This window comes from Ornithodoros turicata, chromosome 8 (assembly GCF_037126465.1).
Source record: "Ornithodoros turicata isolate Travis chromosome 8, ASM3712646v1, whole genome shotgun sequence".
Classification (NCBI taxonomy): Eukaryota; Metazoa; Arthropoda; class Arachnida; order Ixodida; family Argasidae; genus Ornithodoros; species Ornithodoros turicata.
The window spans coordinates 7,657,184-7,684,480 of NC_088208.1; the positions used below are offsets into that span (position 1 = coordinate 7,657,184).

The following is a 27,297-nucleotide window of genomic DNA, read 5'->3' on the forward strand; positions in this document are numbered from 1 at the left end:
AATCTTGAATTGAGAGTTTGCAGCCATTACGCTGTCTACTGTGTTTGCCCCTCATCTATATTGATGCATGTGCTATAACGGTACAGCACATCAACATGCCAACAACCTACCAACAACAACCAAACAACCTTGCCTTGCCTTATCAACATGCCAAATCTTTTTGTTGCCGCAGATCATAACTTCATAGAGTTTTCCTCTGCACCTTGTCACGCGTGAAAAACGTAGGGTAGTCATACTTTTGGAGGGAAACTACACGATGTTATTCGATGGAGATTTGCTGTTTTTGTACAACCTTCACTGTACATTTCTTTTGTCTCGCTTAGGACACGCGAACAAAAGTTCTCATCTTCATCAAGATGACAGGTCGTTGTTGGATCTATCTGCAGCATTGTTGTTCCCGTACTCTTTTCATCCACAGAGAATACAAAAGTGCACAAATGGTAAAATATAACTACTCTTGTTTATTTTGTTGCAGGCTTTACAACTCTATCAAGTACGTCAAAACATCAGAGGGCAGAAAGTCCTACTCTGTCTCCTAAATCCCTGGACAATAAAAAAGAAAAATATAGTTCGAGTTGTGCCAAAATGTTGCTTCCGCTCTAATATTATATTCCAATTAAATGTTACGATGCGTTTATCGTGTACACTGAAGGCAGTTTCAATTTGCAGGGCTGTCAAAAGTACTTTAATACTAGAAGCACATCTCAATTACAGTAACAGAGAACTTATTAAATAAATTATTTAGCCATTATGGAGTGCTATTGCCCACACAAATGCTGCACAGCTAATGTCGCGAGTTGAGTGAGGCCAGGAGACAAGAGGCGTCAAGTCGGACCAGACTATTTTATTGACCGTTCTGGCCAGTCGCTCGAGTGGAAGAAGAACTAACTAGCTCGCATCTCGCAAGCGGGAGGTGGCAGGCCAGAAAAGGGTCACGTGGCCAAAGGCGATGGTGGTGCAGCTAGTGCTGCTACATCAACCTCCCTCCCCTGGAGAAAGATGATGCTGAAGCTGCAGGCTGGACAGTGGGGTGCACATCCCACGATATGTGCTTGCTGGAAGCTGTGCGCACGGGAAAAGGTCGAGATGCGGCTGAGAGGGCGGTTCGATCGTCATGCTGTGCGGAAGGCTCGTTCAAAGAGTCGGAAGAAACTTCCAGCTGGGTGAAATGCGCCAGAGATGAGGGGTCTAGGTGAGCGGGCTGCAGCCTGTCGATGGAAATGTTGTCCTCGCGGCCATTAAGCTGTACACGGTAGAACTTGGCGTATCGGTGGAGAACTTGAAAGGGGCCGTCGAAATGAGGCTGAAGAGGCTTACGAACGGCATCCCGGCGAACAAAAACATGTGTACAGCTTTCAAGCTCGGGGCTGATGAAGGGATGGCTACGAAGGCGTCGTCGGGTTGGGGAAGGGCAGAGCTGGGACATTGTCAAACGGAGTTGGCGAAGGAATGACGATGGCTCGGCTGCTTCGGGACGCACAGGATGGAAGAATTCTGACGGCAAACGCAATGACGTCCCGTAGACGAGTTCTGCGCTGGAGGCGCCGATGTCTTGCTTGAGGGCCGCCCGAATACCGAGCAGCACTGTAGGAAGAGCGGCGAACCACTGGGTATGCTCACGAGCGCAGGAAAGGGAGGCCTTAAGGTGTCGGTGAAAACGCTCAACGAGCCCGTTTGCTTGGGGGTGGTATGAGGTGGTTCGTATCCGATGTGTGCCGAGGGTCTCCAAGAGCTGGGTGAACAGCCTGGCTTCAAACTGGCGGCCGCGATCTGCGGTAAGGGTAGCCGGCACACCAAAACGGGCTATCCAGCCGTGCAAAAAGGCTTCGGCAACGGTCTCGGCGGTGGAATCGGCGGTGGGAATTGCTTCCGGCCACCTCGTAAATCTGTCAATGCATGTTAACAGGTATGAATGACCATGCGACGGGGGAAGCGGGCCCACCAGATCGATGTGCACGTGCGAAAATCGGGCGTCAGGGAGCGGGAAGGCTGCTAAAGGTGCCTTGTTGTGCCGGTTGATTTTCACACGTTGGCAGACGAGGCAAGCGCGGGTCCATGCCCGGACGTCGGCGTTCATCGATGGCCATAGAAAGCGGGTGGTGAGCAGCTTCCGCGTGGCGCGGATACCAGGGTAGGCTAGAGAATGCGCGCTATCAAAGACAAGCCGACGGAAAACCTGCGGAATGAACGGCCTGGGTCTGCCCGTGGAGATGTCGCAAGTTAACTTCAGGAGCGGTCCGGGCAGAGGCACCTCTTCGAGAGAAAGAGTGGTGGCAGAATCTCGCAGTTTCCGAAGTTCTTCGTCTGACTGCTGCCTGCGTCGGAACGCGAGGCATTGGCTTGCGTGTGGACATGTGAGCGGTGGCACGTATACCTGTGGGGAAGAACATTTACCTTGCGCCTCTATTGATGACACAGGGCACAGACCATGTAGAATTGTACGATGGGCAGCTCGTCTATTGCAATATTCGTTTAGAGTGGAATACAAGAAAGGGTGTGACAACCTTATTGCAGATGCATTATCGAGACTTCCGGTGGATGGTTCCTACAGCAACCAGGCCATTGATAAAGAACAGATTTGCCTCATTACGTCACCGGTGGAGAAAGTAGAATTGCAGCAGAAAACTGCAATGGACCCGGAACTTCAAAAGTTGTGCAACTTCATAGGGGATGGTTGGCCATCAAGCAAGTCTCGGGTGAGCTTTGAGTTGCAGCCGTTTTGGAATGTGCGGCATGATCCCTCAGTGGTGGACGGTATGGTGTTACGTGGTGAACGTATCATTGCACCGAAGGACCTCAGGCAGCAGCTTGTAGAAGCGGCGCATGAAGGCCACCAGGGCATGGTTCGCTGTAAGCAACGGCTGCGGGAGCTCTATTGGTGGCCCTGTATGGATGATCATGTTCAAAACTTAGTGCGCGGTTGCGAAATTTGCCAAACGGTTGACAAAACCGCCGTGCCCCGGCCGGCTCCATTGCATCCGACACCTCTGCCAAGTGGACCATGGGAGAAGGTTGCGGTCGACATTGTGGGACCGTTTGAAATGGCATCGGCGTCGAGCCGTTTTGTTGTTACGCTTGCGGACTATTTCAGTAAATGACCAGAGGTGTGTTTCACAAATAGCGTTAGAGCACGGACTGTGATCTCATTTTTGGAGACTGTTTTTGGTCGTGAAGGTCACCCTTGTGAGCTTGTATCAGATAATGGGCCACAATTTAGGTCGCAAGAACTTGAGCTGTTTTTATCGCAGCGATCGAGGGATAAAGCACAGATTCTGTTCAGTCTATTATCCGCAAGGAAATGGATTAGTGGAACGATTTAACGGGACACTCAAGAACGCGGTGCAAGTTGCGCTGCTGCAACGTCAGCCGTTAAAATCGACAATTTTGAATTTCCTGCAAGCGTACCGTGCTACGCCGCAGTGGACGACAGGGGTTGCACCAGCTGTTTTGCTGCATGGCCGAATGATACGTACAACGATTAATGCTGTGGGAGTTAAGCTGCCAACTGTTACAGCTAGCACTGTTGAAGGAGCAACGCAGGCAGTCTTGAGGAAGCAAGAGTATCAAAAAAGGTACACAGAAGAGGGGAGCGAAGTTGAGAGACTTTTTACCTGGGCAGAGTGTGAGAGTCAGGCTGCCACGTTTTGTACCTAAAGGGCAACTCCACTACTCCAAGCCACTCAAAGTCCTCGAACCACAAGGCAGAGGAGCGTATTTGCTTGAGGATGGCAAAGTGTGCAATCAGTCGAGGCTCGCTCTAGTCCCTGAGGAATTTGTGTCTGCTGCGATGAACAGAGCTGGAACGTTGCAAACGCCAGATGTACAACGACAGATCAATACGCGTGATCTACCGCAGTTAGCACCAGTGGAGACGGCAGTTTTAGGACGAACGGAAGAAGGATGTGAGCCGACCCAACCGGCCTTGGAGCGGACTCCACCAAGACGTAGTGCGCGGTTGCGGCGCGAACCTTTGCGACTCCAATATTATTATCGATATAACTCCTACTTACTGTTTTGGGCGATTTTAACTTGTCACTTGTTGTTAGTTCAGGATAGATTCTGTTGTAGTGGTATGAACTTGTGGGAATTTTCGGTTTTGTGATTTGAATTGAATAATGTAATATTTGGGTGTTGTGCCAAGTATCTTGTTGATGTTGAATTTAATTATAACCTCAGCTTGAGTGTTTTCCTGTCAACTCTTTTGTCATCAGGAAGGGAGATGTGGTATTGGAGTGTCATCGGTATCATCATCCTCGCTCACTGTATATAACCATGGGCATGAAATAAACGGATTGAACTTGATTGATTGATTGCTTGAACGTGAACACTCGAAAAACATCATGTTCTTCCTGCCTCACGTGACCGTGTCAGCAATGCTACTGAGCGCTGTAATCGGAAGAACATGTGCACTATGCTAATAAGTCATATTTTCCTGTTTCTCTTGGAGATGGGACGAATCTGAAATTTTTCGAATCTCAATCCGAATCCGAATCCAGGGAAGATTCCACGAATCCCGAATCTTTCCAATCATTTATTTGAAAAGAGTTTAAACGAGTTTGACGAAAAACAAATTAAATATTGCTTTAGTTTCAGGCGAAAATATAGCCACATATTTCCTTCTGGAACCTAATTTATTCGCAAATCTCGAATCCCTGCCTATATAGGACTCAAGGATTCGTGGATTGTGTTGGCACATCCCTAGACTTTTTTGCTGGTAAACGGTAGCGCAGTGCGAACTAATTTCGCTTGCGTCATACCAATTGCAACACGGACTTTCATTTGAGAGCAAGTTGTTTCTTTTCTTTCTTTTCTTTTTTGCGTTTTAGTGCCGCTCTAAGTTTTGGTGTCAAGATAAAATTAAATAAGCAAATAAGCGCTGAACGAGGGTGTTTCCTGCATTGGATTCTTTGTGGTCTATACGTAACATATGTCCTTTTTTGCCTCGATGATTTTACAGAACCGGAGATCAAGCAGGGATTTTTACAAGTACTTCCCGACTGAAAACAAGACTGATTTTTATCTCAGTCTACTCTTCTACCACACCCAAGACTCCCCCTCGTGAGTATTCCTCCTATATCCCCGTACTGTTAACGGAAAACGGCATCGAAGAGTTAACGCTTCACGAAACAGCTGCGACGATAACAAAAATGGAAGTCACTGAAAAGGTTAGCCAGCTGTCGGACTCGAACGCGCATCATCTGGATTTCCGGTCCAGGGCTCTACCAATTTGAGCTGGGCTAACAGCACACCTCCCAAGTGACTTTCAAGGGCGTCATCCGGAGAGAAATCTCAAGGAGTGTGCTAGAAGGAAACCTCCGACACTGGGACGTACTAGAGCCTTAGAAAAAAAAAAAAAAAAAAAAACAGTTGTTTTTCCACTTGTTGCAAACTTGTTTTTCCAGTGCTCTAGGAGGTACGGGCGAAGGGAGCACACTGAATTCACGGCGCATGCAAAAATGGAATCCGGCAAGCATGCAGCGAACATAAGGCCAGAATCCATGGAACCGTAAGAAATACACGAAGATACAAAGACACGACACGGACGCCACATGGAGACGCCTTCTCCGTTGCTGCCTCAACCAGCCTTGATTGCAAGCCTGGATAGGGGAGGACACTGACACAATATACGTAGCCAACGGAAGCAGATGAGCAGCCGAGCAAGCGTTGCCAACAGTTTTCGGAACTGTGGCTGCTTTCAGGGGCTACACATACGCGACGTTTCCTCAGCTGATTCAATATGGCTGCCTCCGAGCGCGTACACTGCGAGAGAGAGAGAGAGAGAGAGCCCTGTTCAAGTTCTTTGCCGATCCTCCTCCCCGTCTTTCCTTCTAACCTCTCCCCGTAAGATTTCTGGGGAAGGAACAAATCAACCACACACACACTCTCTCTATCCCACTAATCTCCCGTTCACTCATACATTATTTTTTTCTCGCTCATAGACACAATCATACGACGGGATCCACGCAAGCGGCAACTGTTGAACATGAAGAGAACAGATGTTCTGAGGCAGGAGCAACATAGCAAAGACAAATACATACATGTACAAATGTGGGTTCGAACCCTAATGTGTGGCTAACCTTTTCAGTGACTTTCATCTCTCATCGTTAATTTCTTAGGCAATTTGAGGCTTTGTGTGCATTTGTCCTTTCTATGTTGTTCCAGCCTCAGAACATGAGTTCTCTCAAACTGTGCCGAGCGGCGACGCCGTAAAAAAATGAGAAGAAGAAGAAGAAATACAAGAAAAAGAAAGATTTCTCAATTGTCAAATGCGTCCCCGAAAGTAAAAAAAAGCAGCTGGACCTGTAAAAAATCATCACTCGAAACGCGCCCCCTGTCTGACCATAGTCCAACGTCCAACTTAGTCCAACGACCTGGCATCGCGTAAGCAAGTCGCGTTATTAAGCACTACGAATACATCACGGATAAATGGTGGAATGCTGTTTCGTTATTGCTGCTATTACGAATAATTGATTTTATGCCTACGTAATTAAATGTGGGATGTCTTTTGAACCTCTGAAAACACGCGAGAGGACAAATGTTCGTGTCCTATAGAGCTGAATAACATTTTCTGTGACTTCCATCTTTTGATCTGAAAATACGGCCTGGTTTCAACATGTAGCACAACATGCCAAGCAGAATATTTTTGTGGTGCCAACGTAGGTCGAAACAGTGCGCAGTGCAAGTTACAAAACGTGCCCAGAAAAAAAAACAACAACAACAGAAAACAGAAAAACAAGATGCCACCTATATAATGCAAGTGACAGTGACGCCACATGAAGGACGACTTTATCTCATTACGGCCGATAATCCTTTAATCTCCAAGTGTCTCGTTACGGCCAAAGTCTCAATCGGTGTCTTAACTTGGAGTGAATTGGTTGTTCCTAAACGCGCAACGAACTACAAACGGTGCAAACCTACCCAGTCAACCACATCTGTCCTACGGATGTCCAGTTATTATCCCAGAACAAACTACCTGAATCGATGTCCTATAGATCTCCGTAGGATACCCTAAAAGGATATTTAATGTCCCGAAATTATACAATGAACTACGGACGTCGGATGGACAGAGGACGCCGTGTGGGCATCCGTGTCAGGTAAGGCTTCGCAGTGAAATTCGATTAGAATTAGTGCTGCGACTTCAATAAGCATTAATCTAGTGTACCTGACTCGCAAGTTTGCTTTGTTGGTGCTCGTGATCCCAAAATGTAGTTCATTACCGCGACGCATTTTTGACTGGGGTAGGAGATCATGCACGAAATCGAGAGCAGCTCACGGCTGGCAACAGTGGGCAGGCGGCCGTGGCGGTTGGTTTTGACCAGTTTGCCCGTCGATGAGTGTGTCAGCTACACAAATTGGTACTTGTGCACACTTCAGTTAAAGTATCGCTGAAGCAGCAACGTGTACAGGTAAGCTATGCAAAAACAGAACGGCGAGCAGACGCAGCTCATATTCGTCTTCCACAACAGGTCAGGCAGCAGGGAGCCGGCCGCCATATTGCGGTCTCCAAGTTATCACAACAGCTGAGAACATCAGCTACGGATATGTCAAGCAAAAAACGGTGTTCGCACAAGCGGTAACATCGGTGATTGAGGTGGGTACTGGGTACACCTGTCCTGTCAGAGTGCCATATATTTCGGATAGCGAAGTGTTTTCAGGTAGTATTTCTGATTTGGATGCAGGTCGTACGCCTGGTTCAGAGGTGCATTTTGCGTTGTGACAAATGTACCTGTGTAGGTCTAGAACGACGCATGGAATTAACTGACGGTGACAAAATAAACTATGCTCAGTGTTGTGAAAGCTATAGCTAGGATGCTCCAGAAAAATCTGAAACCTGTTCTTTTGCAGTGAAGAAATGGAAGCTGACTTACACGCGAACTACATTCCTCCAGACTAAGGGACTGTAGCACTCACAGATGTGCCGCTTTGAAGTTTCTTATTGTGTAATAAACGTTCTTTGTTCTGTATATGCTGTCTTTACTGTGTAACCACCACAAGTAAATAAAATAGAGAAATAAAATAAAATCATATAGTACCTGTAGAACCCAATAAAAACCTGTCACAGGATAACCACAGAACGGCCCCCTGCATGCCTCAAATTATCCAAAATGTGTCCTCTGTTCGTCGGCCAGGATGTCCTGTAGACCGGTTCGGGCGGTAACATTGAACAAACTATGTTAGTACAATTTCCATCCGTGGGAAGTTTCCCGACGTCCTGAGGACGTCTGGTTATCCGAGGTCGTTACTCCATGGGACATCCTAAGGTTGTATATGGCTGACTGGGTAGTAACCCATACCGAGCTCTTGGACTGTTTTGATTCAGTTAAATTACTCGTATGAGAATGCAACTATGTGTGGATAGCACACTGCTAAGCAAGACCAGTCTGCGAAAACATAACTCACCAGAATTCTTGGTTCTCGGCCTTGGTAGACACTGCGCGATATACGTTGGGCATGTGACGATTCATTCAACTCAATTTGCACTGGAACAACACGCGCTGCTCGAAAGACAACGACGGAAAATAAAGAGCCGCTTAAGTGCGCTAATTTGCACGTTACAGCACTACAAATCGATAGATATATCTGTCCGTTGTTGTTGTTCCGGAGCAGCAGTTGCAGAGTTGTAGTGGTTGTAGTTTACGACGTGCTTCTCGCTGACACAGGAAACGAGATAACCAACGTTGCTAGACACCATCCGAAGTGAGAGCGTGAAAGTAGCAAAACAATAATTTATCATGACACGAAAGAAAGAGTATTGATTCCCCCTCCTTCTATAGCTGGCAAAACGTGATTAGCGCTGAGATGAACATACACGTTCGTGACGCGAGTTATTTTCAGTGATCAAAAAGAGGTCACGTGGGATTGCGTGACGCTTGCGAAATGTGCAGCACTGTGCAATGAACATGGCGAAACGAAACTTGTAAATCATGCATTGCACTTCATGGTAGCTGCCGGAAAATCGAAGCAAACTTATGAGACACTGGATTACAGGTATGTTGGCATCTTTTTCATTCCTGCGCATCATTTCACACACTGTACGTGGATACATGGGTGTCGTGTCTCACGATGCTGGAGAAGTAGTTGCATGGGGAAGTGTGCATGGTTCTAGACTTTTACTTTTTGATCGCGTAATCGGAATATCGGCACGCGTTGTGGCTTGCATGTGACCAACCAAGAGCTGTTCCCCTAGTAGCGCTTCATAGAAACGACAAAACGAAACATATGGGAAGTTATATTTTTTATTACTCATACATAACGAAAAAATATAACCTTTTCAGGTTGCTGCAACTACTCCATGTGCCCACAATTGTCCTGCGTGTATGCTTACATTAACGACGTCGCCCACCACGGCGGAAGTGTTTTGCGCACACACGTTTCAGCATGAAGCCTGCAGGTAACATTTGTGGATGCCTTGAGGAAGGCAAGAGACAACCGGCAGCCAAGAGGGACGGTGTTGGAATGAACGTTTATTATCACCCGGGAGGGTGCGGCGGGTGCCCTGCAGGCAGCGATACCGATGCTGCAACACGTCCCCCCCCCCCTTCTTCAGGAGCGGTGCAGACGCGACGGAAGGGCTCCAAGTGACGTGCCTGGCTGGGGACGGGAAGGCCGACGCGGGCGCCGAAGAGAGGGCAGGGTCGACGAGGAGGGCTTGAGGTACAGCAGGCTGTGGGTCCACGGGAGCCGGCTTCAAGCGGTCAATGGAAAAGGGTCTGGTGCTGTCCCGCGACTTCAGTAATGAATGTCTTAGCGGAGCGGGTGACCACGCGATACGGACCTGCGTACGGAGACTGAAGGCAGCGTCGAGGAGCAGGAAGCTGGAGAAAAACATGGGTGGGCGTGGCCAAGGCAGAGGGCACGTGCGTGGGGCGGGAGTGATGGTAACGAGGCTGCGTTGCGGCGAGTGACCTGAAAACGTCGCTGAGCAAGGAGGCGTAGTGTGAAGGTGCAGGAGTGGGGGATTGCTGGACGATCAGGTCTGCCGCTAAACGAAGCGTGGTGCCGAGAACGAGCTCTGCCGAAGAGCACCCAAGATCGGGCTTGAGGGACGCTCTCAAGTGCAAGAGGATGAGCGGGAGCGCCTGGGACCATGTATTGGGATTCGGCAGGGCGCGAAAGCAGGTCTTCAGCTGGCGGTGGAACCTTTCCACGAGCCCATTCGCACAGGGGTGGTAGGATGTGGTCCTGTGGTTCTGGCGCCGAGCAGACGACAGAGCTTGAGGAAAAGTGATGACTCGAATTGAGACCCGCGGTCAGTGACTATGTCGTCTGGAACACCGTAACGGGAGAACCATGTGGACAGGAGGGCAGCAGCCACGATCTCAGCACGGATGTCGGGTATGGGCGTTGCTTCAGGCCATCTGGTGAACCGGGCGATGACGGTTAGAAGGTATTTGAATCCAGCCGATGGTGGAAGCGGGCCGATCAGGTCCACGTGAATGACCTGGAAGCGACGATCGGGGGGGGGGGGGCGGAGACGGGCCGGTGGAGAACGTGTGTGACCGTTGATCTTGGCACGCTGGCACGGAATAGACCGAGAGGCCCATAACTGAATGTCTTTGGACATGCCGGGCCACACATAGCGGGCGGAAATTAACTTCCTTTTCGCGCGGATTCCAGGGTGGGCAACCTCATGAAGGGCTCGGAAAGCGAGATGGCGAAGGACCTTGGAAATGTAAGGTCGCAGAGTGCCGGTGGACTCGTCACAGGTAATGGTCAACGAACTGCCAGGAAGGGAGATGTCCTTGAGACGTAGTGATCACGTGTTGGAGTGGCGGAAAAGCTTCAGCTCATCGTCGGATTGCTGGGCTTCCGCAAGACTGTCCATGGAGAACATGGAAGGCGGGAAGGGGGACACACTGCTGAAAACGTCCGTGGGGATGTTATGCTGGCCGCTGACGTGCTCCAACGTCACTGGGAACTCGGCCAGAAACGCCAGATGGCGGATCTCACGAAGCGAGTGCTGCTGACCGGCGGCACGAAAGGCATAGACGAGCGGCAGCTGGTCAGTATACAGGGTAAAAGGTCGTCCTTCCACGAAGTAGCGAAAGTGCTTAACGGCCGAGAAGGCGGCCAGCAGCTCTCGGCCGAAGACACTATAACGTTGTTGAGTTGCGGTAAGCTTGGTGGAAAAGAATGCGATTGGCTGCCATTCCCGGTGGATGAGCTGCTGAAGAACGGCACCAACCGCTGTACTTGACGCGTCCACAGCGAGACAGGTGGGTGCATCGTGGTGCGGATGAATGAGCAACACCGCATTGGCGAGAGCGTCATTGGATTCGTTGAAAGCTCGTTCTGCATCTTCTGTCAATTGAAAAGTAGAGGAGCTGTTGGGGTGACGAGAGGTGCAAAGGAGGGCCTCTAGCGGAGCCAAAACTGATGCACAGTGGGGGATAAATCGCCGATAAAAGTTTATCAGCCCAAGATATCCGCGTAGCTGACGGAACGTCTGAGGCTGGGGAAAATCTCGCACGATCCTGACTTTCGATGGCAACAGCGTGATGCCGTGTCGATCGATCAAGATGATGGCCCAGGAATTCGAGACAGTCAACGCCAAATTCGCATTTCTGGGTGTTGATGATAATGCCGTGATCTTCGAGGCGTGAAAAGAGCTGGCGGAGATGGATGCAATGTTGCTCGGGAGATGCGCTGGCGACGAGCAGATCGTCCATGTATGCCAATACAAAAGGAAGGCCACGGATGACGGTGTCAATAAATCGCTGGAAGGTCTGGGCAGCGTTCTTAAGCCCGAAAAGCATCCGGACTCAAACAAGCCGAAAGGCGTTGTTACCGCTGTTTTGTGAAGGTCATCCGGATGCATGGGGATCTGGTGATACGCTTTGGTAAGATCAATTTTTGAAAAGGTGGTGGCTCCTTCCAAGTTGACGGCGAAGTCTTGGATGTTCGGTAGCGGGTAGCGATCGGGGACGGTGATCAAGTTTAGTGCCCGATAGTCCCCGCATGGTCGCCAGTCCCCGGTTTTCGTGGGAACCATATGTAATGGGGACGACCAATTGCTGGATGATGGACGAACTACTCCCATGTCGATCATGTGCTGAAATTCTTCCTTCGCGTTAGTCAGCTTCTCTAGGGCAAGGCGGCGGTACCGAGTAGAGACGGGTTGACCATTTGTGATTATACGATGGATAACGTCGTGCTTGACGGGCCGAGACCAATCGCAAGGCTGGGTGAGGGAAGGAAATTCCTTCAGGATGTCCGCGTACGGGGACTGAAGAGCTGATAGCGGCTTGGTCCCGAACTCAACGTGTACGTGAGCTGGCGCTGATTCCATTGATCGCGAGTGTTGGTGGAAGAATCGACGAGCTGGCGGCAAGCAACATACACCATGAAAGAGAAATGCCCAAGAAAGTCGGCCCCAAGAATTGCTTGATTCACCGATGCGATGGTGAAAAGCCATGTGAATTGGCGACGGAGCCCGAGGTCCCATGTAAGCTACTTCTGGCCAAAGACTGGAATACCGGTGTTGTTAACCGCAGTGAGGTGCCAAATTGGGTTCTGACGACGTTGCGCCACCGTTGCTGGGAGGACGCTCACCGCGGCGCCGGTGTCGACCAGCAGTCTGGTCTTGGATTTCCGGTCGATGATGTAGAAAAGGCGACTTGGGAAACAGCCTCGGGAGTCGCGAGTCGCCGCTAACGACGCCCTGTGGCGTTTCCCGGCCATTCGCAGGGCGGGGTACACTTGCGGGACGAGGCGCCGAAATTGAAATGGTACCAACAGTAAGGGAGGGGTATGTCCTGGGTATCGGGTGGCTGTATACCGGAGGAGAAGGTGCGCGCAAGGCTCGGGAAGGAGAGCGCCTATGGCGTGGTCGGGGAAAGCGCCTTGGCTGATGAAAGCGACCGGGAGAACCTGAAATATTGCAGGTGAGCTGGCTCTGGATAAGACCGCTAAGCTCCCAAACTTCTTCGCGAAGAAGGGAGACTGGGTCGGGTTCGGAGGTCTCTGGCTGGGGAAGTGTCGGGGGCGCTCCGGTGGAAAGAAAAGGGGAAGGCGAAGGTGCAGCCAAGGGGTGTGAAGCAGACGCGCTGGCAATTGTGGGGCGGAAGATCTCGATCACCTTATCGGCGACTTCGGCAAGTGCGTCAAGAGTCGTATCCGGCAGAGCAGCGAGTGCCATACGAGTTGAAGTCGGCAACCGACTCAAGAAGAGCTCCTTGAGGAAGGGCTGATCGAAGTTTGCGCGACGGGTTTCAAGTAGGCTGTACATGTGCCGAAGTAATTGAGAAGGCCGGCGGTCACCAAGCTCCTCACCTGCCAAGAGCAGCCGGAGACGCTCGCGCTCTGAAGCCATAATTCTGTCGGAAACGGCCTTGCGAAGGGCATCATAGGGGTTGCTAGCAGGAGGAGTAGAAATGATGTCGAGTACCTCAACTGCGACTTCAGGTGGAAGATTACCGACGACATGATGAAATTTCGTTAACTGCTGTGTGATTCCAGCAAGGGCGAACTGGCTGTCGGCCATCTGGAACCAGATGTTGGGATGTGCCGGATGGAAGAGGGGCAGCTTGAGCCGGACACGGCCAATGGAGGAGGTTGCAGCATCGGGGGGCTGCGAAGTATGGGCGCTGGGTAGCATTGTCCGGGTCACCAAGTTTGTGGATGCCTTGAGGAAGGCAAAAGGAGACAACCGGCAGGCAAGAGGGACGGAGTTGGAATGAACGCGGGTGCCGAGCAGGCAGCGATACCGATCCTGCTACAACATCTGCTGCTTGCCCTTCGGATACACTGATTCTGAATTTACATATTGTAGCTTAGAGGAATTCCGATATGCCCAAAGTGGCACACGCTTATAACATTGTGACATCAGTGCAGTGGCATAATCACTAATGTAGTGCCCCCCGAAAATGAACAGGGGCAGTGGTTTATCCAGAATCCCCAGCACGGAGGGGTGTTGGAAAAAGGTGTGTGTGTGTGGGGGGGGGGGGTCATAATTATAGTTATGTCATTTCATCATAACATATCATTAGAGATGTTAACATATTATTACAGACGTGTCTGAAGCTGAAATCGCAAGGGCACCTCCTGTAGGGGGTACACAGACAAAAAAGTTAGGGGGTGTCACTGGATATTTGGGGTTGTAGGAGCACTGACGAGGGGTACTCCTCCACCCCACGTAAAGCCTCGTAAAACACCTCCTGAAATATTTTTCTGACTGTGCAGCTGCATCATTGTGACGTAATTGTCAGTGTTGTCCAGAATTTCTTAAATATTGTAGCGGCCGCCTATCAGCATCGCCCGTCGACGTCGAGCGCAGTAAATGTGAGCTCACGGGGACTCAACTGCGTACCAGTGTGGTTTCGCATTCCTTCTGACAACGACAGTCAGTCTGGGTGTCCTTCCTTGTCTTGTGAGGTGCACGCCACAATATGTATTGAATGTATGCAAAAAAAAGGAAGTCTGCTTGACAGCATATGTCTTATGGTCATCATCAAACAACAGCGTATATGTCGTTTTGGTTCATCACGTTATGTACTTCTTTTTATTTCAGGTGAACGTAAACTGTAGAAGCTAGCTAGCAGGGGAAAAGATCATGGTCATAGGTCATGTGGCTCCTGGAGCTCCCAGTGTGCTCCCTTGGGGAGTAACTTTTCACAACACACACACGCAGTGTGCTCGCAGAACCGAAGAGTAGGATGTTGCTCGAATAGTGAGAGAAAATGGCGTAACACATACAAATATCGCGTGACACACTATGACAATAAAAATATTTTTCACGAGGGATGTATGAGACACTGTCGCAATATTGTGTGCATGAGCCGTTGTGAGTGACAGAAGCCGTGGGGTCACACCGCCTCGGACACATTTTGGGAAGCATAGAACACAGCGATTGCTAACATGGTGGATGCTTTCTTTTTTCTTTTTGGCCGTTATGAAACACCTTCGGCCGAAATGAGACTGGCTTCGGCCGTAATGAGATGTTACCCATGAAGGACTGCGACAGGTCCGTTTCTTTGAGCTCGCCGTTCACTGCGTCCTGTTGACTGTGCTTTTTTGGCAGCAAGACGAACACTTCCGATATGACGGTCCATATATACACGGCGTCCCAGAAAACGTGTCATGGAATTATAATTTAAAAAAAAAAGAAACTACGCCACCCAGAATCATGAGGTTAACGGCGTTTGCCCTTATTAGGATTTTTCCACCTCCTAGATGTGAATGTCACGTATCGAAAGTATAATTGTGTAAATATTTGCGAGCTGAACTCGGAACTTTGCCAAGTGAAGGTCACTTTTTTACCCCACCACTATGAAGAGCGAGCAAAGTTCACTCAAAATTCATGACAATTCACAGTGATATTCACGAGCTATGCCGTCGAAAAAAATAGCCGAACATCATGTTTTAAGGAGTACAAGACCATAACGCGCGATGACTTTCTGAGCGCAATCGCTCACACTCCGACGAAAGGAGGTTACCACAGCCGGACCCCACAGTGATAGTAGAAAAAGTAGCAGTTCCTAAAATTGGAAGAGCGAAACCATTCTCCCAGCGAAAGCCGGACGCGATAGGCCATGCCTGTGTTATCTCTTTCTGCGACGCCGGGGTGGGCTGGGTTTCCAACCTTCTTTCGTCGAACTGACAAAGACTGGGCTGAAAAATTCATCGCGCGCTATCCTGTGGGAGCTCAGTAGAGCATGATGTCCAGCTGATGAGTATAGAGCATGATGTCTGCCGGACCCAGCGACGAAATTAGAAGTCCGCAACCTCAGTGACTCTTGCCGCACGTATACCCGCTTCAAGTCTGATCCCATAGAGGTTCCAATCTTCCTTGTCAGTATCAAACGTTCCAGGGCTGCGAAACCAGCGAACTCCATCGTTCGAACCTAGTCCGATTGACACAACTCGAGACTCATCCCCCGGAATCTCCCGGGAAGTCTTTCGCTCTTCGCCAGTTGAGATAACCGTAGAGTGGGTTGGACAAACCCCTTTCATACAAGAATAACCAGGAAACAGACATGGCTGCAACAGCCAAAGAGCTCAAAGACTGCAGCTGGCACACGCCAGAGTAGAATCGTGCTCTCGAGTCTAAAGCGCCCCCCCCCCCCGTCCTCCCACTGCTGCCAGAAGCCGTATAGACAAAGAAATGAAATGCTTGTCTGCGCCGTCGAGATCATAAATTCAAGTTTTCTTCGTTCCCGCTTTATCCTGTCCAACAAGCCGCTAGGGCCTGCCTCAATCGGCGCCCTCTCAAGCAAGGGCGCCTGGGGAGGCTGCCCCTCTCGAGTTTTCGCAGACCGTTCCGTAACGCACGGAAAGTTAACGCATAGTTCGCTACCGTCAACCGGATAGCAAGAGAGTTTTAGCAGATCGTTCGTCGGGCAACGCTACGAACGCTGAGAACTGTGTTGCCCACTACCGACTAGATTGTAGCGATCACGCAATAATCGGCAAACCCAATGAGGAGTCTGCGCGCATGATCCGCTAAGGGTGCTACTCATCGTCCAGCGAGATCTGCATCATGATTGGGCGATGGAAATTTGAACGCGCGGAAGCGGACGTACGTCTACCGTAGCAGACGACAGCAATGGTTCCTTTGAAAACGCGTAAAATGATGATGATAATCAACTTTAGAAGGAAGCATCCCTCGTGGGACATTCATAGCTCGTACAGAATTACTGAGGTAAGCTAAAGTACGTCGGAGTACTGCAGAAATTGAGGACGCAATAACCGGGCCGGTGGGTAGCGCCACCGCTAGCCTCCAAATGATGGTATGGCCGCTATAATACAGTAGGTCTCGGTGTTGCCATCCAACGGTGGTAACACAAACTGCCGTTCCCATGGTGTCTAGGCATCTTATTCAGAACGAACTGTCTAATATAACTACGTTTTGTGCGCTGCTCTGTTTTTTTTTCTTGTTCTTTTTTTTTTGCTTGAAAATAAATTTGTTATTGTTGTTCCACTAACAAACGGGACGACAGCCCTTGCCGGTGAGTTAATCGCTATCATCCGCCGTGATGGCAGACGCTGCTGCTCACTCGGACTCGGTGGACACCATCAGGGACCAGAAGTTTCTGTTTCGAAATAGCACGAGTTGTACGGCTACTCACAGCAAGGAGACGCGGTCCCTCCTCCTGAAGCGGCTGTCTGGTAATCTTCACTTGGGAGACAATGGACGAGGTGTTGCAGGCAGTCATCTTGTTTTTGCGTGACGAAAACAACGTAGAGCACGGAATGAAAACAAAAATCAAAAACAAAAAATGAGCTGATCGTTCCGAGGTGGAACGCGGAAGCCGCGGTTCCGTTCCCGCGCATGCGCACTTGCCCATGTGGAGGATAGCGTATTCCTTCCGTTCGCTGCGCAACGGTTTACTAAAACTTTCTGGTTGACGTTAGAGGCCTGAGGTGGCTCAGCCCTTCTTGTGAAATTACTGAACCCCGAGGAATCCCAAGGAAACTGACGAAAGTTATGATGCCCGACTTTCAGGGGATACACCAACCTTTCCTTTAGCTTTTGTCAGAGCAGTAAAGGATCATCACTAAAGCCACGGTCTTAAAAAAAAAGAACTTGACCGCATAGCACGCTGAAGGCCACCCACTGTACCCAGTTATGTACCGAGTCATCATTCTCGCTTTGTGGAAAGCGCGCGGCGTACACTTTTTTGTGAAGATTATAGTTTCTCCGTAAGTGTCACACAATGGCGTACTACACCTCCCTTTTTCCGCGAATCAAGGCAGAGAACGATTTCTCTCCGGCTGATAGCTGGCCATGAGCGTGCCATGTGGTGAAGTCCGTTTCTAAGAGTGTAGGGTGGCACAGGACGGCAGTGCGTTGGTCACTTTTAGCGATTTTATGGTGCGCGACCAAACGAGCACAAATGGGTACTTTATTCAAAGGATTATCCCTTTAACGCAGGGTGAAGGTGAAATTCCTCTATCGACACGATACCGACAACTGCTACGTGATTGTAAATATATACAACGGGAACGACCTGCGATCAAAATCTGCACGTTCCAGCACCACCGCAAATTCTCCCGGACATCTCGCTGTTAATTTGAGGAAGGGGGACTACTCTTTGATGCAGTTTCACGTGTATGAATACAAATGCGATGTAAGTACACATGTATACTCCGGTGTTTAGATGTTGTCATCGCTCCAACACCCACTGGCTCAGCTCGTCACTCCAATATCATTCCCGCACTGCCGGAATACGAGTAGCATTTACAACAAAATGTTATGTCCAAAATATGCTTGGGAGGAAGATTTGATCACATGGCATGGATGCATTGGAGCTGGTGGAGATATTCATTGACGATGAAGCCTGAGCTTGGGCTGAGACAGATCCTGAACCCCCCCCCCCCCCCCCCCGAATACCCGTCAGGGCTGCTACACTCTTAGAAATCAACTTCACTGCATAGCACGTTCCTAGCCAATCATCGTGTCGAATGATATCTTTATCTGCCCTGATTTGCTGAAAACGAGAGGCGTATGCCTTTTTTGTGGAATTATGAATAGCATAAGTGTCACCAAAAAGGCGTACGCCTCCCGTTTTCAACAAATCAAGGCAGATAACGATATCATCGGAGATGATAGTTGTCTAGGAGCGTGCTATGCGGTGGAGTTCATTTTTAAGAGTGTACCTTTAGACGCTTTGGCGTAAGCTATACACATAGCACGCTCCTAGCCAACCATCATTCCGAATAATATCGTTCTGTGTCCTGATTTGTTCAAAACTGGGGAGAGGCGCCTATCTCGGACAGATTATTTTGTCCCAGGTTGCACCTCTTCCCATTTTCGACAAATCAATACACAGAATGGTATCATTCCAATGATGGTGGCCTAGGAGCGTGCTATGTGGTGAAGTTCTGTTGTAACAGTGTATGATATTGCAAGGCACAGTGCTAAAAGAGAACTTCTCCACATAGCACGCTCCTAGCCAACCACCATTCCGAATAATATCATTCTGTTACCTGATTTGTTCAAAACAGGGGGAGTCGCCTATCTCTGACAAGATAATCTGTCCCAGATAGGCGCCTCCTATTTTCGACAAATCAAGACACAGAATGATATCATTTGGATTGATGGTCAGCTAGGAGCCTACACTCTTAAAAATGAACTTCACCGCATACCACGCTCTTAGCCAACCATTATCTCGAATGATATCGCTGTGCGCCCTGATTTGTTCAAAACGCTAGGCGTACGCCTTTTTTGTGACACTTATGCGGTTCATAATTGTCACAAAAATGGCGTACGCCTCCCGTTTTCAGCAAATCAGAGCAGATAACGATATCATTCGATATGATGGTTGGCTAGAAGCGTGCTACGCGGTCAAGTTCATTTCTAAGAGTGTAGTATGTGGTGAAGCTCTGTTTTAACAGTATGTGTTATTGTAAGGCACAGTGTTAAAGCACGCTCCTAGCCAACCATCATCACTCCGAATGATATACTGTGACTGGATTGGTTCAAAACGGGGGGGGGGGGGCGGAGCGTATCTGGGACAAAAGCATAATGTGTCTCGGATAGGCGCCTCCTCCCATTTTCAACAAAGCAACGCACCGAATGATACGATTCCGGATGATAAAAGTGCATTAAGCTTGACGAGAGTGTTCAAATATACAGAGTCCGTGAAACTCAGAACGATATAAACTTTGGGCCATTCGAAGCTGCGATGCACGGTACCTTGCGGACACTGCACTCTTAAAAATGCACTTCACCGCATAGCACGCACGCTCCTATAGCCAACCATAATCTCGAATGATACCATTATCTGCCGTGATTTGTTGAAAACGGTAGGCGTACGCCTTTTCTATGACACTTATGCTGCTCATAACGGTGAATGAGGTGAAGTTCATTTTTAACAGTGTGATAGACGTGGTTACGGCGTACGGGTGTCAGTACTGCGTAGATGGAATGTCGCGTTGATCATGAGAGAGAACTGACATACCTGAGGCTGGAACAACATAGAAAGGACAAATACTTACAGATGCTCTGCACGTATTTGTTCTTTCTATGTTGTTGCAGCCGCAGAACATCAGTTCCCTCGTGTACAGCAGTTGCCGCGGGCGTCCATCCCGTCGTGTGATTGTGTGTATGAGTGAGAAAAATGTAAGAGTGAAAGAGGGAGGGATGAATGGGAGAGAGTGGGTGATTTGTCCCTTGACAGATGGCGTGCCCTTCACTCTAAAAACTGGACATCACCGCGTAGCACGCTCTGCTTCAACCGTTGCCACGAGTGATAGGGCTATCGCTTCTGATTCGAGGAGAGTGGGAATTGGCGGGAGTTCTTTCTGTGTCAATTTGGATGTATGATAATTTACACTAAAGGGCATACGCATCCCTCTCTCCTCGAATCAGAAGCGATAACCCTATCATTCGTTGCTATGATTGGCGCAGAGCGTGCTATGCGATGGAGTTTCAGTTTTGAGAGAGTTGGAAGTCGCTGGCAAAGCGGGTTAGGTTAGCTCACTTGTTAGAGTCCTGGATCAGTAATCTAGAAGATGTGGGTTCGAGTCCTGCAGCTGCTTCACCTTTTCAGTGACTTCCATCTTTCTTTCTTTTTTTTCTTCTTGTATTGTTGATGTTGCGCAGCATTTCCGTGATTCTGCGCGTACAAAGCCAAATGCCATCATCGCATACCTTGGTCTCCTATACACTCTAAAAACAGAAATTCACCGCGTAGCACGCTGTCTGCCACCCATTGCCATGAACAATAGGGTTATCGCTTCTGATTCGATGGGAGAGGTGGGCGTACACCTTTTTGTGACAATTATCATATATACAAATTGCCACAAAAGGGGCGTACACCCCCTTCTGTCCTCGAATCAGAAGCGATAACCCTATCATTCATGGCAATGGTTGGTGCACAGCACTAAAGTTCTGTGTTTGGAGTGTAGGGAGCCGCTCTGCCCCCCACAGTGTGCACACATCTGTCCCTGGTCTTCCAAAAAGGAGACATCTCCCAACTGTTGTTGCATGCCAACTAACGCTGGAACATCTTCATTTCCTGCACGCGATATCGCACTGAGATTTAAGGGCTAAACGCATGGAGCGTTTTTCTCAAGTTTTCAGGACGCGCGCGCGCTCGGCGTGCGTGTGACCTCGTAAAAAACAGTTTTTCAACGCGCGCGGAGGGTGTACGCCGGAATGTGTCGACTACAGATATTCGCGCGCGTCTGGGCGCGTTTTCCGAGAAATAGACCGAACCATGGCCGTCGTGATGGCAGACAAGGTGGCGTATGAGCAGCTCGCATACATTTTTGGGACATTATCCATCACACTAAATTTACGTGAACATTTTAATGGTATCTGGAATGAAGGAACGCAGGATTCACAGGAAAGAAGAGCATCTGCACGTTCTAACAGATATTTGTGGTCGACGAATACCGCAACAGTGGCGTGTGTCGCTCGCTCCGTACGCGTCCCACGCGTTTCGGGTGGTGGCCTCGCTGGCGTTGCTTCGCCGCGTGTGCAAGGCCATGGCGTACGCGCGACGTTTTGACGCTGAGAAAACGTCCAATGCGTTTCGTCCTTTACACTGACTGTTCGGTGGTCATCTCCTTTTTATATGCCTTTCGAGGCATACTAGCGCATTCACTCAAGCTGCTGCCATCAGCCGAAGCAGCTAAGCCTTTGCTATATTATCTGCTAGCTGCGGTACATCCCGTCGTCGACACGAAGAGCGTCGAGCATCCCTCCTGATGGTAAGCCAGCCCCGGAGACCCCAGCATCCTATTCGCCCAAAGTTCAACGGCAATCAAAATCAACGACACCTGCGCGGAGATCCTTTGCCCGCACGCCATTCTGTCGGGTACCATAGCGTGTCTTCTTTACTTGGCACCCTCGCAAGCAGTTATTTGCGGCAGGCTTTGGCAATGCCCTTGTTCTGCGTAGCACGCATACATTTCTGTCGACGTTCAACATAATCTGCAATTTGAAACCACACTCGCCGATGTGTTCTAAATTGCTTTGGAAACGCACACGCAATATGAGGCGGACCTGGTGAGCCATAAGCAAAGCACACACACACTCACGTACGCAAACAGAAAGACGATCGACACATTACGATACCCCCTTGTTTGTCGGAACTCCGTATACGACCGTGTCGCCATCTGACGGACGTTGTTGAAAACGGGAGGCGTAGGCCCTTTTTGTGGCAATTATGAAAAGTATGAGCGCCACAAAAAAGGCGTACGCCTGCCGCTTCCAACAAATCAGGGCAGATGACGATATCATTCGAGATGATGGCTGGCTAGGAGCGTGCAACGCGGTGAAGTTCATTCTTAAGAGGTAAGCGTTGTTCGGCTTCCCGCCTTTTCGTCGGGATGTCTGGGTGTGACTTCCCTGGTGTTCACTGAACGAACCGCGTCGGGGGGATATTGCCCCAGCAGTGTAGGCACATTTGAACGTGTAGAAGAGGCTGTCCAGCCTTATAGGTGCAAAGAAAAAGGAACATTTAAACGTGATCATTGACACTTAAGTTTTCCCCGCAGCACTTCTTTGATACCGTCCGCTACGATTCGTACAACTACAAATACTATCGTCTGGACTACGCCGAAATATATCATTCAGATAGTTATCGACTGCAAGAATACCACGTGACGCAGGATAAGGTGGGCCTCCCCAGTAATTACTTTGCCGAAGACAGCTCATCGGTAAGATGGTCTCAACGAATATTGTAGGTGATTATGAAATTATATCGGAAGCGGAACTTGCATGAGTGAACTTTATGTATTTGTCCTGTTGTTCCAGCCTCAGAACATCAGTTCTCTCATGTTCAACAGTTGTCGCTTGCGTCGTTCCCGTCTTATGAATGTGTGTATGATCGAGTGAGCAAAAATGTCAGAGTTAAAGAAGGATGAGTGAGAGCGAGTGACTGGTTTGTCCCTTCAGATGACGCGCCCTTAGAAGTCGCCGGGGAGGTCTGTTAGCTTAGCTCAATTGGTATAGAGCCCTGGACCAGTCATCCAGAAGGTGTGGGTTCGAGTCCTACAGCTGGGTAACCTTTTCAGTGACTTTCATGTTTCGTCGCGGAACTAGCTTTTGCGTGCATAGCAGCTTTCCACCATACAGCCATAGGGCTGTAACGAATACATGAGACTCATACGCATAGCGCATACGCAGCCAGGCGCCCACAGCTCCCCATAGAACCCATAGTTTGAGGTAATTCAGACAACACTGGGCATACGACCAATGACAATGCGTCGTGATGCCTAGCAGCCAGTTAATCAGCAGCCTCTCCGTTTGGCTCGCTTTTCGGCCCGTCTTGGCTTCCATTGACTTCTACTGGTTTTCATGCCTGGCTGACCTTTCCTTTTTGCCTGCCTTTTTTTGTAATAAATATATCCCCCCCCCCCTGGCGCCCGTTATTCCAATATAACTAAGACATTTATTGATGCAACGTATAGACTCAAATGTTTGACTCATATATTCACCGTACGTACAGGACGTTTCGTTCGTTGAATAGACTGCAACCAAACCAAGTTCGAACTTGCAAAACACAAACACAGTCTATTTCTGGAAGCAAGCAAGAGCCACGAGTGCGTGCAATTTCACAAACGAGCACCTGAGCAAATGAGCCCGTAAAAGAGTGAGCTGTCAGCAATTTCGAAACTTTGTCAACCAATCCCGGAGCGCGCAGCCTTTTTCGGCCAATGGGCTTTCGTCATGATGCCTGACGAAGTAATACCACGTGACTACACGTGACACGTCATACGCTTGCATGTCTCTGACATTCCCGCAGCACAAGACACACGCTGCTTGCTGTTTATGCATTGTAAACGTGAAATTCCCCTTCACGAAGTATGATTAATCAAACACGCCGGAACCTGGCGCAAATAATAGGCGACTACTACAGCGTTCTCTTTTGAACAACTTCGGTTACGCCTGCCAGAAGTATATGAGATGCAGCACTGAACGGGCCTAATTTTTCAGGCCCGACCAAGGCCCGGCTGTTACGGCCCGCACTGGGTCCGGGCCCACTCCGTACCGACTCTGTCCATGCTCCCAGGTCCATGGCTTCCATCCTCTCAGCCCGCACCTGCTCTTTGTGTTCTCGAGGCCTGGAGGCGTATTTAGATTTACTATAGAGCGTGCGGCAGCGAGAAAAAGGACGCGGCTAACTGGTTCAGACTAAGGGGGTACACGTGAACGGAGCGGTTGTGTTTCTCTGCCGGCAAGCCGCTCTGTGCTTGGTTGCTTGGGAAGGCAGCGCGCAGCGGCGCGTGGGCGATATGTATGTATACCTTGCCCCCAGTTTAGTAATGACTCATCTCGGCTCTATTGCGCTACACCGGTGTTAGTTCCCCTTTGTCGAGCTCTCACGTGAACCAAATATATCAGAACACCTAACCGAACTGACCCTGATCGTGCCAGACTCTCAGCGCTCCCGTCACCCCAGTCGTCCCCAAATGTGTAAAATCCAGACCCATTACACGAAATAAGCATAATCACATATAAAAAGTGATATTTCTCAGATGAGAATACCATGATATTCCATACCCAATGGAAAAAGAGTGACATAGAAATTGAGCTGTCCAGCCTCACGAAGTATGTTCGCCCATACGCCCGACCATGGCCGGCGTTGTCAAGCCCGTACCTAGCCCGGGCCCAGTGGCTGGAACTCGAGCCCGGTTCAGGCCCGCATTAAAAAAAGCAAAACCCGGGCTCGGGCTTTCTGGTAAGCGTGGGCCCGTACTATGTTCTAATATGAGCAGCGTTTAATACCCTTTGGCCTTCAACTCATCTAGAATCAATATCGCAGTTCAGAAATCTCAAAATCGAAACCAAGCGACAGCTTGGATACGTCCGCCATGTTGAAGTTTAGTCGCGCCGCCTACAAGTAAAGCTGAACGCGATATGTCGTCAGCTGCCGCAATGACCTTGTTAGCTAGAATCTTACATGTGTAATCTATCCCTGTTTAGTCGGTTGATTGCTATCTGCTTACTACTCACTGAGTTATCGCTACATGAAATGCATAATTTTGTTGCATGGTAAATTTTCACCTAGCAAACCGTCAAAAACTCAGAATTTCTATGAAAAAATGGCAAGGAAGCAAGCGAGCTGCTGAAGATGACGCATGATGTAAAACCCCAAGACTAGGGAACATGAAGGGAAAGACACAAACACGAAGTTTCAAGCGAGACTTTGAGACTTGGTGTTTGTGTCTGTTCCCTTCATGTTTCCTAGTCTCTGGGTTTTACACCATGCATCAAAATTCTTGCGGCTGTCATACCACGGCGAGAGAGGTCGTGCTCGCGGTAACGTCATTATCGCTGTAGACGTTACAACTAAGAAGTGCGCCGACTAGAGCCTCGCACGGTCCAACTTTTCCGGACCCAACACGGACCGCGGGCTCATCGAAAACAGGACCTTCATGTTTCTATGCAGCCTGGCCCGACCCGGTGGCCCAAGTGTCTAGGGACTGGCCCGGTGACACAGCCTGTAGATTCTGGCCTAGTATTTCCAGCCGTGACGTACGCAATTCAACAGCTTATATCACAAAAGTAGTATAATTAGAAGTCCTATAGCCAAGAGTTTTCTCTAATCCAATCCAATTCTAATCCAATTATAATCCAATCCTAAGCCAAAATCCAGTTCTAAGGCAACACTTCATGTTGATTGGCTCATGCCAGGCCTACTGATCGTTGATTGGTTGACCGTAGCTCCGCTGCTTAATGCTAATTAGTTGGCTGGGCTCTGCCCACTTCACGTTGGTTGGCCCACGCTAAGCCCACCGATCGCTGATTGGTTGACCGTAGCTCCACCTCTTTATGCTAATTACTTGGCTCCGCCAACTTCACGCTGATTGGTGCTAGCCGATTGCTGAGCTCCGCTGATTGGTCCATTCTAAGCCTACTGATCACTCCCAGACTTTCTAAGCGCTCTGATTGGCCGCCGCCACCGATTGGCCCGTTCTAAGCCCACCGATTGGCTCGCTGAACATAGCCTTCATTAGCGCCCGCGAGGTGGCAGCGACCCCGCTGCGGCTTTATCTCAGATGTTCAAACTTACCTCGTGGCGCAGCTCTTCACTTGCTCCACCTACTTACTTCATGCTGATTGGTCCATTCTAAGCCTACTGATTCAGACTTCTAAGCCGGTCTATGCGAAGCCTACTGATCACTCTCCCAGACTTTCCAGACGCCCTGATTAGCCATCCCCAATCTAAGCCTACCAATTTGCCCTTGCTGGCCCGTTCTAAGCCCACTGACACCAGATGGTGCAACTCTTTACTTGCTCTGCCTACTTCACGCTAATTGGTCCATTCTAAGCCTACTGATTGGCCCTTTTACACCTATTGGTCCATTCTAAGCCTACCGATGGCTGGCCCTGATTGGTCCACGCTACTTACCTTGTGGCACAACTCTTTACTGGCTCCACCCACTTCGCGTTGATTGGTCCATTCTAAGCCTACTGACTTCTAAGCCAGTCCAAGCTAAGCCTACTGGTCACTCTATCAGCGCTCTAATTGGCCACTACCGATTGGCCCGTTCTATGCCCACTGACACCAGATGGCACAACTCTTCACCAGCTCTGCCTACTTTATGCTGATTGGTCCATTCTAAGCCTACTGACTTCTAAGCTGAACCACGCTAAGCCTACTGATTGTCCCTTCACACCGAAGCCTACCGATGGCTGGTCCTGATTGGCGCATGCTAAGCCTATTGAGCTGTGATTGGCTAGCCTGCATTTGTCGCTCCTAAACCACAATGCAGCAGCTTCAGACAAGACACACGACAATTGTTGATTTGCCCTTTATTTGGTACAACAGCCTCCTGGTCAAGCAGCATCGTAGAGCATGGGTTGGTTCACCTGCATCAGAGAGATCATTAGTCTATAATTCTATCTGGTCATCTCTTGTGCTCATTGGTCGCTCAGCTCCCTCGATAGACACCGACTGCTGTCGGTTCATCTAACTGCAAGTGGTCTTCTCATTGGCCCATCTGACTACAAGCCCCTCATTGGTCACTTATGTCTAGAGCTCCCTAACAGGCTCCAATTGCAATTGGTCACTTCCACTCATCGCTAGGCCCAACTGCTATTGGTCACTCCCTCTAATCTCTAGATGAGATAATACAAGTTTAACTGTGGGATATTGGAACTTTTATCATAAGATAGATTTGGATAAGATATAAGATAAGATAGGGGCTGTTAAGCTCCAACTGCTATCGTCCCATGCCTCCATCCTGCTGCTCACTGGTTCACAATGAAACTTCTTCACATGCTCTGACGGCGCCGAAGAAGGCTCCCTACACATACAAGAGATGGCGCCATTTGTGATTACCCTCTTTGCAAAGATGGACAGCTGCGTCGCGAGTGTGAAGTCCATTGCATTGGTTACT

At 49.3% G+C, this 27,297-nt stretch overlaps 1 protein-coding gene across 1 annotated transcript in view; it reads left to right on the forward strand.

Moving 5' to 3' along the window:
• Positions 1-27,297, forward strand: part of LOC135365894 (uncharacterized) — a 73,068-nt gene that overhangs the window by 3,642 nt on the left and 42,129 nt on the right. The window contains exons 2-4 of the mRNA XM_064598573.1: positions 4,958-5,058; positions 17,873-18,068; positions 22,447-22,608. Of these exons, the coding sequence (XP_064454643.1) occupies positions 4,958-5,058; positions 17,873-18,068; positions 22,447-22,608 (459 nt within the window). The remainder of the gene's footprint in view (positions 1-4,957; positions 5,059-17,872; positions 18,069-22,446; positions 22,609-27,297) is intronic.